The sequence below is a fragment of the Otolemur garnettii genome, unplaced genomic scaffold (assembly GCF_000181295.1).
Source record: "Otolemur garnettii isolate 467f Iridium unplaced genomic scaffold, OtoGar3 scaffold00097, whole genome shotgun sequence".
Classification (NCBI taxonomy): domain Eukaryota; kingdom Metazoa; phylum Chordata; class Mammalia; order Primates; family Galagidae; genus Otolemur; species Otolemur garnettii.
The window spans coordinates 7,311,475-7,324,917 of record NW_003852492.1 but is presented as its reverse complement, the minus strand read 5'-3'; the positions used below and the strand labels follow the sequence as shown (position 1 = coordinate 7,324,917).

The 13,443-nt window shown below is 41.4% G+C and overlaps 1 protein-coding gene and 1 non-coding gene across 3 annotated transcripts in view; both read left to right on the top strand.

Moving 5' to 3' along the window:
* The window catches only part of NCAPD3 (non-SMC condensin II complex subunit D3), a 57,959-nt gene that overhangs the window by 10,945 nt on the left and 33,571 nt on the right, over positions 1 to 13,443 (top strand). For both annotated transcript variants that reach the window (XM_003795918.3, XM_023516768.1), the window contains exons 5-14: positions 1,944 to 2,128; positions 3,370 to 3,537; positions 3,641 to 3,702; positions 3,899 to 3,986; positions 6,637 to 6,770; positions 8,412 to 8,484; positions 9,623 to 9,748; positions 9,884 to 10,136; positions 10,579 to 10,635; positions 10,887 to 10,976. In XM_003795918.3, the coding sequence (XP_003795966.1) occupies positions 1,944 to 2,128; positions 3,370 to 3,537; positions 3,641 to 3,702; positions 3,899 to 3,986; positions 6,637 to 6,770; positions 8,412 to 8,484; positions 9,623 to 9,748; positions 9,884 to 10,136; positions 10,579 to 10,635; positions 10,887 to 10,976 (1,236 nt within the window). The remainder of the gene's footprint in view (positions 1 to 1,943; positions 2,129 to 3,369; positions 3,538 to 3,640; positions 3,703 to 3,898; positions 3,987 to 6,636; positions 6,771 to 8,411; positions 8,485 to 9,622; positions 9,749 to 9,883; positions 10,137 to 10,578; positions 10,636 to 10,886; positions 10,977 to 13,443) is intronic.
* LOC111727218 lies at positions 8,171 to 8,278 on the top strand. Its single transcript, XR_002774821.1, has one exon. It is a non-coding gene; the product is annotated as a U6 spliceosomal RNA (small nuclear RNA).

Here is a 13,443-nt window from a genome sequence, read left to right as displayed (position 1 = left end):
AGTGAGGAAAAAAAAAAAAAAAAAAAAAAAAAAAAAAAAGAATATTTTTCCCTGATGCAAAGTTCTGAGTTGACAGGTTTGGGTTTTTAATTCGATTATCTACGCTTTTAGTGATTTCTTTTGTGTTTATTATGGTCGGGTTCACTGACTCTCTTGGAACTATTTACAGTTTCCAACAAATTTGGAAAATTTTCAGGTACTATTTCTTCAAATGTTTTCTTCATTCCCTTCCTTCCTGGTGATTCACGTTTGACAGTGATTCTCTTTCACAAGTCAGTGAGTCTACCAACTGTTTTGTTCCTGTGCGTCTCTTACATCTTCAAGTTTGCTTATCTTTGTCTGTGTAATGCTAGTCCACAATTAAGCCCATGCAGTGAATGTTTCTTTTTCAAGTCAAGTAAGTTCCATTTGATCCTTTTGAAATTGTTTTCATTTCTCAGGGTAGAACCTCCATAGTTGGGCACCTCCTCAACTCACCCGCTACACGACATGCACCTGTCAGTACTGTAGGCCTCCTTCTTTATGTTGACCACCTCTGTATGTTGGCCAGTTCGTTACAGTCCCTTGGGTGGTCAACTCACAGTATTTACTTTTAATTCTTGACCTTATGTATAATACCTGCTCTAAGGTGGTTATCGGCTAGTGCCATTACCTCTGTCATTTCTTAGACTATTATTATTGGCTGAGTTTCCTTTTTATGAAGGGGCAGGTTTTTCTGGTTCTGAGCATGCCCAGTGATTTGTTTTATTGGATCCTGAACATTTGTCCTATTAGGTTATCAAGTGTCTGAATTTTGGTTTTTGCCTTTAAATAGTGTTGAAGTATGTTTTGACAAGCAGCCTTGGTCCCTTTGGAAGCTTGTTTGAAAACTTTGTCAGGGCAGATATAAAGCAGCCTTTACGCTGCACCCAATTCAACCCTACTTATTAAGGGCTGTGGCTTAGGGCTCTACCAAGTGAATGCCCTGGTGTGTAACAAGGTCTGAAATGTCTTATCCCTGTGTGAGTTGGGGACATAACTTACCCTCTACAGTAGCTCCTTGGAAATATTTTTTTTGCCCTCTGTGATGGAGTTTCAACCCATACATGAGTAGCTCATATTCAGCCCTGTGCAGGTTTCTGGACCTCTTTTTCTGTGTAGCTTCCTCAGTTCCAGCACTCTGTTCTCTGAATCCAACTACCCTGTCTTTTAGGCTCTATTTTCCCCACTTTTTTTAAATTTTTTTTTTTGAGACAGAGCCTCAAGCTGTCCCCCTGGCTAGACTGCCGTGGCATCACAGCTCACAGCAACCTCCAACTCCTGGGCTCAAGCGATTCTCCTGCCTCCGCCTCCCTAGTAGCTGGGCTTACAGGCACCTGCCACAATGCCCAGCTATTTTTTGGTTGCACAAGTCATTGTTGTTTGGCAGGCCTGGGCTGGATTCAGACCCACCAGCTCAGGTGTATGTGGCTGGCACTGTAGCCTCTTGAGCCCCAGGCGCTGAGCCTGTTTTCTCTACTTTAGTAAGACCATCATAATGTGCTGACATCTACCATGTCTCTGCTGTTGCCCAGAAATCACCTCTGGATACGAGTCTGGGCCAATTGTAGCGTTTACCTCCTTTTCTCAGGAATTGCGTTTCTGTGCCACCTGGTGCCCAGTATCTTAAAATAGTTAGTTTATAAATTTTTGTCCACTTGTATAGTTTACAGCCAAGAGAACAAGTGTAAAACCAGTTATTTTATCATGACTGGGTGTGAAAATCTTGTTATTTGTTTCCAGTTCAACACTGTTGTTCCTCTCCTAAGGCTGAGGTTGAAAATGGTACTCTTTTGCTAAAGGTTCATTGTTATTCTAAGTTAGTGAAAAGCCTCTATTGTGCTTTTTAACTTCTCCTCTGTTGTTGCAGATGTCTTTGGAGACTGTGAAGTCCAGCCTGCTCACTCTTTCTTCTTTATGAATAGGCAGTGTAGCCAACCAAGTTTTCCACCCAGTGATGTTTGACAAATGTGTTCAGACTCTGAAGAAGAGCTGGCCTCAGGAATCTGCCTTGAATCGGAAAAGAAAGAAAGAGCAGCCCACAAGCTCTCAGGCTAATCCAACGAGGCACAGAAAAAGAGGAAAGCCACCCAGGAAAGAATATATTGATGTAAGAAGTAAATTGGATAACAAAACAGATCTCTACAAAATCACGCCCCGGCTTTTTATCTAAAGTGTATAAAACACATCTATATAGATACGTGATTTTGTTTAAGGATTGAGTTTATAATAAGTATGATTTCAGGTATCATGTTTATAAGCAAATGATCCTTTTATTTATTTATTTATTTATTTTTGAGACAGCGTCTCAAGCTGTTGCCTGGGTGGAGTGCCATGGCATCACAGCTCACAACAACCTCAGACTCTTGGGCTTAAGCAATTCTCTTGCATCAGCCTCCCAAGTAGCTGTTGTCATTATTGTTTTAGCAGGCCCGGGCTGGGTTTGAACCTGCCAGCCATTGCATATGTGGCTGGCACCCTGCCCACTGAGCTATGGGCGCCACCCACAGAAGGTTCTTTAAACTAGCTACTCAGTACTAGTTGTACCTCATTCACTTCTAAGGACACTTTTCTGCCTTGCTGTCTTTCTAGTGTCTTGGTCATCTCCCCCCAGCCCTGTTCCTAGGGATACTTGACAACATTCTTACTGGTGTGTTTGCCACATTCACCTTCTTTTTGTTGTTAGAGGGGGTGGTTGAGGTACACTGAGGGCATGTGTCCTTAAGAGCTGAATAGTTTTAATTCCAAATTCTTGTGTGACAAGGTAGGATGGTAGAGGTTCATTAACATTAAGACTTCCAGGCTGGGCACTGTTGCTCAGGCCTGTAATCCAAGCACTCTGGGAGGCTGAGGCAGGTGGATCACCTGAACTCAGGAGTTCGAGACCACCCTGAGCAAGAGCAAAATCCTGTCTCTACTAAAAATACAACAACTAGCCAGGTGTTGTAGCGGGCACCTGTAGTTCCAGGTACTCACGAGGCTGAGGAAAGAGGATTGCTTGGGCCCAATAGTTTGAGGTTGCCGTGAGCTACGATACAAGGGCACTCACTCTACCCAGGACAACAGAGTGAGACTCTGCCTCAAAAGAGAATTTTTCCAAGAAGCATAAGAATTTTCATTGACACAAAAACCCCACAGAGGTAGAAAGTACTGAAGTGGTCTTCTCACCTGGTAACTTACCATTGTGACCCTGGAGACCTAGACCAGTCAAGCAGCTTGGTCAAAGTCACGTCACCTCTGTCAGCTAGTAGTACCTGGATTTAACTACACTGAGTTTGAGTAAATCAAAAACTGTGGGACACAGTGCTAGGCATTATCACACAGTCCCCCACGTATTTCTTTGTAATCTAGATGGATGAAATTATAGAAGAACAAGAAGATGAAGAGAATATTTGTTTTTCTACCCGAGATCTTTCTCAAATTCGAAATGCCATGTTTCACCTTTTGAAGAATTTTTTAAGGCTTCTGCCGAAGTTTTCCCTGAAAGAGAAGCCGCAATGTGTACAGAATTGTATAGAGGTAAGTGAAGATTACAAGAACCTTGGGACAACTTCAAAGGGCATAGACTAATATTTAATGAGCGCAAAAAAAATCAGGCCTTTTTTTGGTATCTGTTTTCCAGGTCTTTGTTGCATTAACGAATTTCGAGCCTGTTCCTCATGAATTTAATATTACACAAGTTAGGTGAGCCATTAAATCTTCCGGTGCTACAGTTTAAATAATAGTGTAATCATTTTTGTTCCAGCAGAAATACAAATGCCATTCTATTTTAATTAGCACATGGGTAGAATTTATTCACTTAAATATGGCTTTGAGAGTTAAGAAATACTCTTGAGTAAAGATCATATTCATTAAATAACGTCTTGCCTTTTTTCTTTAGAGATCTTAACCAAGCAAAATACATCCCAGAATTGGCCTATTGTGGATTATATTTGCTGTGTTCCCCAATTCATGGAGAAGGAGACAAGGTAAAGGAGATGAGGATCTAATTCAGTTACTAGTTAGATTGAAAGCAGACAAACCGGCTCAGTGCCTGTGGCTCAAGCGGCTAAGGCGCCAGCCACATACACCTAAGGTGGCGGGTTCGAATCCCCAGCCCGGGCCCGCCAAACAACAATGATGGCAGCGTCCAAAAAAAAAAAAAAAAGGCCAAGTGTTGTGGCGAGCACCTGTGGTCCCAGCTACTTGGGAGGCTGAGGTAGGAGACTCGCTTGAGCCCAGGAGTTGGAGGTTGCTGTGAGCGTGATGCCATGGCACTCTACCCAGGGGATAGCTTGAGGCTCTATCTAAAAATAAAAAGAAAGCAGACAAACCATATGATGGAAAGACTTTAAAAGCATTTGATGGAACGCCATTCTGATTTACTGGATCTTATATTATTTGTGTGATAGATACCACTGTTTCTGTTCGATGTCAGTTCTTCATTGCCAATTTTATATCAAAGTATTTGTTGGCCACTGCGAATTATTGTTAGGTTTAAGCAGAAAAAAATTATTCTGATGTCAGTAAGGTAGGAGGAATGGATAAACTGCGGAACAGTTACTGTTATAAAAAAAATTCATCAAATCATTTTGAAAAGAATAATCATAGAATTTTTGAGTTTCTCTTTGTCAATTCACATGTGCTCCAGTATTTCTGTTAGTATTTGTATTATTGTAGTTGGAGTCCTATAAGAATTTTAGCTTCTCATTCCTGATTAGAATTGGTATCTGGGCTTGGCTCCCCAAGCAACATTAATATTATCACTGGCATAAACATTGGAATCAGCATTATTCATCCATGGTGGAGCCAAACTTAGATATGATTAAGAAAGCAATAACACTTTGCAAAAACTGTGATGCACCAAGGTCATGTGACTTGGTGGCTGAGATACAGCTAATTTGCAGAGGCCATAACATGGTTAAGATTTGGGCTCATGGTAGACGTTCATTGACATTAAAAACATTACTTGGGGTTCTGCACATCTCTGTTCAAATTCTGACTCTACCACTTACGAGCAATGTGTCACACACATATGTGTTATAAAACCTGGCAAAAGTGTCATATTTTGCATCTGGACAAAAAAAAAAAAGTCTTACCTTCCTTATGGATTGAGACTCAATGAAATTAAGCACATCAACAAGAGGAAGTCTACCTAACAGCTGCCAACATTGTAACCTAGTTGTTTGTGCCCTCCCATTAATCTGAGATTTTACAGAAAGGAGATAAGCATGTCAAATGCTGAGCACAATACCTCTTATTTACAAAACATTTAATACTTTGTTTTATAGCTTTATCATTTCTGTGTGCCTGAAATAGGAATGTGATAGAATTCACATTAATGCTTTTAATTTCTGTGCCCTTTTTTTAGCATTTTAAAAGATAAAATAGATGGTAGCTGGGCAAGGTGGTAGGTGTCAGTAGTCTCAGCTACTTGGGAGGCTAAGGCAAGAGGATCACTTGAGCCCAAGAATTTGAGTTTGTTGTGAGCTATGACGCAATAACACTCTACAAAGGACAACAAAGTAAGATTCCATCAAAAAAAAAGATCAAATAGATGGGAAAATGTATCCATTTGGGTCTACTGTGTCTCAAAAGATATATTTTTTTAACTGTGAAAGTATTGACTTAATGCCGGGCAACAGTGGTTTTAACCAGACTTTATTTTTTTTTTTTAAGGCTAGTCAAGTGATAACCAGATCTTTAATTGGCTTAAACTTGGACAGCCCACCTTTGGAGTTTTTTAAATTATCTGTACAATGAAAATTATTTATGTCCTTATGGAGTTTCGGTGAGGTTTAAAATTAAATGTAGTCCAATCTCGCTGTATATGTGAAAGTGCTTAATACAACCACAGACTGGGTTTTTAGTAAATGTTTTATTTACTAGATGAAGGAATTAACCCGTTGACCAAATTATGAGATAGTATATTAAAAGATTCCTTGTAAAGTACAGGTAAAATATAAGTGTAAGCGATCATTCTTCCCCTTCCCCACTCTTTTTTTTTTTTTGAGACAAGGTCTTGCTCTGTTGTCTGGGCTAGAGTGCAGTGGTGTCAAGGTAACTCACTGCAACATCAAACTTCTGGTCTCAAGCCATCCTCCTGCTTCAACCTACTAAGAAGCTGGGACTACAGGCATCTGCCACCATGCCAGGCTAATTTTTCTATGTTTTTTGTAGAGACAGAGTCTCACTGTGTTGCTTATGCTAGTCTTGAACTCCCGACCTCAAGCGATCCTTCCACCGTGGCCTCCCAAAGTGCTAGGGTTACAGGTGTGAGCCACCACACCCAGCCATCTTCCCCTTTTCTTTTATAAGGGAGTATTAGTAGCATTCTTTGCCATTTGTAAATGACAATGAATTGCCCTAAATTCCGGGTTAGAACATGTAGGAGGTGGAGAGAGAAATTCTATGATACTCTAACCAGGATCAGCAATTCTTTTGCAGTGTTTACATTATATAATATATTTATTGAAGGCCCAGTAATTATCAAAAAATACATCCCCGGTATTCAGCCAGCAATTATGCTAACCTGACTTACCTTCACATGACTTGAAGTGGTTTCCTAGAGTCTGTATCACTCTAAGGCCCTTGAATTCTCTGTCAGGCTTTAAAACTGAAATGTCTTTTCTCTTCCAGGTTATCAGTTATGTTTTCCATCATCTGCTCAATGTACTGCTAATGCTAGAGGCAGGCAAAGGATCCCATCGCACCCCTCTGACCATCACTGCCCAAGTCGTCAATCACAGAAACCAGGCAATCCGGTTTATCAGGTGACGCACACACATCTTGAATTTTCACTCTTCTTCCCTCTCCCTCGGCTCTCTGGACCCTCTGCCAACCAGGATTTCTGTCACTTACAGAGTTAGAATTCCTGGCCTGATGATGGTTTGGGGGGCCATAGTAAGGTACTTTATAGCTAATCAGGTACACGCGGCCTGGGTCACTGTTGGTACCCTCCAAGTGGCACATTGTTAAAGAGGTAAGGAGTCTGCATTGCGTGGGCCAGAGCCAGCCTCCAGCTGAATTGCATCCAGCCCGTGAGGTCTGCCTCGGAGAGGACAGACACCCGACCTTTTCTCCCACCACTGCAACACCCCGGCCCCTTCTTTCTCTCTTCTTTTCCTTTCTGCTCTGTGTCTCTTTGCATTGTTCTTTGCCACTTTTCCCTTGTTTCTTCTCACTTTTCTATTCTTTTCCCCCTACAGAAAATACTTCCTGAAGGGAAGAGTTAAGTTGCTTTTTACTTCCTTAGCAATTATTGATAGACTACCTTTTCCCTCGTGAGTTACTCAGCTTCACTTAAAAATAGTCTCGTGTCTTAGCTTTATGGGCTGAGACACGTTTGCCCTGGCCCCGGTTTCTCTTTCCCTCCTTTACTGAATGTTTGGCGTGCAGTTTGGAAGTGGTGCAGAGACGTGGCAAGGGTGTCCACAGCTGCAGGGAGGCAGTGTGTACTGTGGTTCAAGACACGGGGCATGGATGATGTCATTTTGTCACTGAGCAAATTTACTAGGGATTATTTTTAACACTGTTGGCTTTGGTTTTTCCATGAGAGTTCATCATATTGCTAGTAGCAATAATTTTTTGTATAATGGTGTAGGTAAATTTAGCCCTGAAAATGGCTTAAGTCCGGGCATTATAATCCCTGCCTGGGTTAAAGTTTGGAGACCAATGTTACAGGCGTGCTGAAGGAGCAGCATTTTGCTGAGCCTCCATGAGGCGGTACTGTGTTTTAGTCAATTTTATATTTGCCCCAAATGGATATATTTTACATCTTAACAATTGAATAAGCAGTCAAAAGAGTCTCCTAAGGATTACGTTGGTGCTCTTCCCAAAGGACTCAGCTCCTCAGCAGCAACTCTCAAAACTGTGCGTGGAAGTACTTAGTTTTATACCGTTTGTTATATCTTTAGTCTTTATTCCACTGAGACAACTCTTATAAGGATAGATTGTTTTTTAATATGTAGGTTCTAAATACAGGCAGTCCCTGAGTTATAAACATCCGACTTACACACCCCACACTTACCAATGGAGGTTATTATGGTAAGTCCCTAAGTTCCAAACATCCAGCTGACATATGACTCACACTTATGAATGGGGGCTATTACAGGTGATAGGCACATATGCCTATTCCAACTTGCGTACAATTCAACTTAAGAATAAACCTATAGTGCTCGCTTCGGCAGCACACATACTAAAATTGGAACGATACAGAGAAGATTAGCATGGCCCCCGGCTCAAGGATGACATGCAAATTCATGAAGTGTTCCATATTTAAAAAAAAAAAAAAGAATAAACCTTCAAAGCTGTCTTGTTTGTGACCCAGGGACTGCCTGTGTAGAAGCAGTGGTTTTTGAGGTCAGCATCACTCGCTGTTGTGTAAATGGTGGATGTGCTTTTCTTTTGAATAGCTCGCTGGTGGATGAACTGGGGGAGAGCATATTCCCTGTGCTCCGTATCCTGCTGCAGCACATCTGTGCCAAGGTACCGCGTGTTTGTAGTTCACATGGACGTCTCGAGCATGTGAAGGCGACGTGTGTGCGCGTGTGTGCATGTTCTCGGGAATGAGTCTTGGTTATTACCAAAAGCAATCTTGTTTAACAGTCACTAGACGTTCCCCCAGACAGAGAGTGCTATAAGAAATAGTTTTCAGGCTTGGCGCCTGTGGCTCAAGTGGCTAAGGCGCCAGCACATACACTTAAGGTGGCGGGTTCAAATCCAGCCCGGACCCGCCAAACAACAATGACGGCTGCAACCAAAAAATAGCCGGGCATTGTGGTCCCAGCTACTTGGGAGGCTGAGACAGGAGACTCTCTTGAGCCCAGGAGTTGGAGGTTGCTGTGAGCTGTGAAGCCATGGCACTCTACCCAGGGGGACAGCTTAAGGCTCTGTCTCAAAAAAAAAAAAAAAAAAAATCCCTTAAAAAAAAAAAAAAAGAAATAGTTTTCATTTTGGAAAATGTCGCACACATAGAAACGAGGAGGAGGAGATGTTGAACCCCCAGATACTCTTCACCCGTCTTCTGCAACAGTCCTTTTTCTTTTATACCCCTTCCGTTCTCCCCAACCTAGACATACCTGTGTGTTTCATGTATATACAAATAATACACACACTGGATTTTGGAAGGGCGTCGTTTAGAAGGAATGATAGATTGTTTTTATGAAGGAAATTCTATCACATCTTTTCTTCAGTTTGTTTCTCTAAAGGATAAGGATTCTTGAAAAACATAACTACAAAATCTTAACACACCTAAAAAAAATACACAGTTAATTCTTTACTTTAAACCACTTTCCAGTGTTCCTATTTCCATAATTATCTCTTAAATTTTTATAACCATTTAGGAAATTGCTTCTCAGTTTGAGACCTGTAGACAACATGGGTCCATAACCTCTCTGAAATTGAATGCTAAATTTGTATGTACATTTTTCTGGGGAGAGGGCTTATAGATTACTTACAAGTTAGTTTTCAAAGGGGTCTAAAACCTAAAATATATTAGCAATTTACCTGGTATTTAAAGACCAGTACTAGTTACACTCACTGATTTCCCCACTGTGTTATAACATGTTTCTGTTGTCCTGCACGGAGATCTTGGCTTGGCAGCGTCTCCATTTTTGTGTTTCAGGTGATAGATAAATCAGAGTATCGGACCTCTGCAGCCCAGGCCCTCGTCCAGCTGCTCAGTAAACTTTCTTGTGAGGAGTATGCTACATTCATTGCCTGGCTTTACAAATATTCACGAAGTTCTAAGGTATGAGATATATCTACATCTCATCTTGGGTTCTAGCTCTGCAAACTTCTAGTAGTAGCCAGCTCTGATTGAGAAGAAAGGTTTCTCTGATTCTCACTCCTATCTCATGCAATTCTTATGCTTTTGCTTCATCAGATCCCACACCGAATTTTTACTCTTGATGTTGTCTTAGCTCTGTTAGAACTCCCTGAAAGAGAGGGGGATAGCACTCTCTCCTTGGAGCTTCAGAAGTTTACAAAGCATAAGTTCTTGGTGCAAGAGATCATGTTTGACCGTTGTTCAGACAAGGCTCCTACTGTCCGCAGCAAGGCATTGACCAGCTTTGCACATTGTCTGGAACTGACGGCAACCACTGCATCGGAGAGTATCCTGGAACTCCTGCTTAGCAGTAAGTATGGGGACCGTTGTGACATGAAACTGACCTTGCACTTAGCAGGAAATAGACTGCAAGGGAATCATTCTTTGATGTGGCAGAAATAACCGACCTGATTATGATCTATTTTTATCCTCATAAACTGTTTAAAGTATGTTTTATTGTCAAATATGTTTTTAAATGTGCAAGCCTGATACATTTGAAAAGGCCTTTAATTTCAGACGTTCATATTGAGAGGAGGGACTGTTGGCTGCCTGTACTACTCTTGGCACTGGTAGGCACTGGTTGGACCCAGTACCATTTCAAGTGCGTATCAAGGGGAGTGTGATCAATGGTCAGCAGTGTAGAATCAGCCTGCTTTGCTTTTAGACCTAAACGTCTCGATTGGGATCCCTCTGTGGATATTTACTCAGGGGTTATGCTACTGTAACTTCCTTTCTGATCTGCTTATTTTCAGGTTCTACAATTTTAGGAATAGAGAGTTACCCTGGTACCACACAGAGAAATTCATCAGGTAATGGCTAAGTATATTTTCAAATATTGAATAATTGTCTTTTAAAAATTTCCTGAATATTTGAAATGTTTTATCCATCTTCCTACTTACCTATTAGAATTATAATGTACTCTTTTTGTCACTAGAGAAGTTGAAATTTCAGTGATAACATAGTAACTTCTATGAGTAACATGCCATGCTTATGTTATTAAAAAGTATAACACATTTGTTACTTTAGTGACTGTGCTTCTTTTTTTTTTTTAATTTTTAAGCTTTTTCCTATCAAAGGCAGACCCTTATCCCTTCTGAACCCTCGAGTGATATCAACGTAATCAGCGATGGTGAAACAGTTGGATCTGGAGGTATGTTAGATTGATCACTGTCAGACTAGTAATACTACTGGATTTCAGATAACCCTAAGTACAGTCTAGAAACTTTGGGGTTTTTTTTCTGATTAATTGACCCTTAAGAATGAAAACACCATTTTTTCTTAAAGTAGAAGAATTGTTTTTATGTCTTTAATTGATACCCTGATACTACGCTGTATTTCATTTTAACATAAAGAATGGGGCACATGGTAGTTAACATGTACTGACCTCCCCACCTCAGTACTTGTAACACCTAAAAGAATAGTAGAATGTTTTATTTTATTATTAAAGTCAATTGTTGCGAACCGTTGGGATTATTGACAAGAAAGGACCCATTCCTAGGGAGAGTGCAGTGGAGATTATAGGTTAGTGCAAAAGTAATTGCAGTTTTTACGTTGTTGAAATTTGCTGTTTGGCACTGGAACGCATTCTTAAATAAATGCGGTTATGTCCTACATCATTTTAATGCACACCCTTTGCTTTATGTCTTCTTGCTAACAACTTATTACTTGCTGTTTATTTTATATTTGTTGGGGGCTATGGAAATGATGTTAGGCAAAATGTGAATTCTAGTGATTTTCTTATATGAGTTGAAAATGGATTGTAAAGCAGCAGAGACAACTCGCAACATCAAGAACACGTTTGGCCCCGGAACGGCTAACGAGCGTACTGTGCAGTGGTGGTTCAAGAAGACCGCCAAAGAGACAGGAGCCTGAAGATGAGCAGAGTGGCCAACCATCAGATGTTCAGCAGCCAGTTGAGAGCAGTCACGGAAGCTGGTCCTCTGACAGCTAGAAGTTGCTGAAGAACTCAGTGTCAACCATTCTATGGTCACTCAGCTTTTGAAGCAAATTGAAAAGTGAAAAACTTGATAAGTGGGTCCCTCGTGAGCTGATCGGAAATCAGAGGAATCGTCATTTTCACGTGTCATCTTATTCTACACCACAGCAAACCATTTCTCGATTGGATTGGGACGTGTGACAAAAATGGATTTCATACAATAACCAGCAACAATCAGCTCAGGGGTTAGACCAACAGGGACCTCCCAAGTGGTTCCCAAAGCCAAACTTTCACCACAAAAAGGTCCTGGTTGGTGTCTGGTGGTCTGCTGCGGGTCTGAGCCGCTGCAGCCTTCTGAATCCTGGCAAAACCCTCACATCCGAGAAGTCTGCCCAGGAAACTGATGAGATGCACTGAAAACTGCAGCGCTTGCAGCCAGCACTGTCAGCAGAAAGGGCCCAATTCCTCTCCACGACAACACCCACCCTCTCATTGCACAACCAACTCTTCAAAAGCTGAACAAATTGGGCTATGAAGTTTTGCCTCATCTGCTGTATTCGCCTGACCGCTCACCAACCAGCTACCACTTCTTCAAGCATCTTGACAACTTTTTTGCAGGGAAAATGCTTCCACATCGTATAGGATGCAGAAAATGCTTTCTAAGAGTTTGTCAAATCCCGAAGCAGGAATTTTTACACTACAGAATGAAACCAACTTATTTCTCATTGGCGACAAAGTGTTGATGGGAATGGTTCCTATTTTGCAGTTTTTGGCCAGGGCTGGGTTTGAACCCACCACCCCGGCATATGGAGCCGGTGCCCTACTCCTTTGAGCCACAGGCGCCACCCAATGGTTCCTATTTTGATTGATAAAGATGTGTTTGAACCTAGTTATAATGATTTAAAATTCATGGCCCAAAACCACACTTACTTTTGCACCAACCTAAATAAATTTCTGTTTGGGGTAAAGTCATCCTAAAACAGAGAGAACGGTGAACAGTCCCCAGTCTTGTTCCTGGTTCATTCCACATTGCTTTTGCTATCACGTCACATTGACAGCGAATAAGCGGTCCCAGAATCCACATCTAATGCATGGTAGGGGACTACAAGAAGGCTTCTAATTTAGCTTATAATTTCTCTTCAACATTATGAGTCCATTTTATCAGGTCCTCCACATCATATGGAGGTCGTGGGGTCCTTCTTCCATGAACTCCAGCACAGGGCACAGTTGGTGCTGAATCTTTTCTTGACTTGTCAGGAATGTTGGCGTGTCAGTTGAATCAGGAGGGAGAGAACAGACCTGCAGTCTTAAGTGTTAGATAGACCAAGAACCTCTGACAGATTAGTTTCTGGCTGTGTGATCTTGAGAAAGTCACTTCTCCAGGCTCCTTTTTCATCTGTCATGTGACAGAATATGTAATACTGTGATTGAAATGCGGGGCCGTCTCAGTTCTTGTACCTCCTCAGTCACTAAATAGCTGCATGACCCAGGGCGTGGCGGTCAGCAAAGCTCCCTAACTACCATCTCCCAATCCTAACACCTTCCCTGTCTTTCACAGAGGGCTGTTGTAAGAATCGGTGGAAATAATATTAGGGAAGTGATTTAAAGAGATATAAGACAGAGAAAATTGGGTGTGGAGGATTCATTATATAATTAGATTTATTCATTAAATAAACATCTG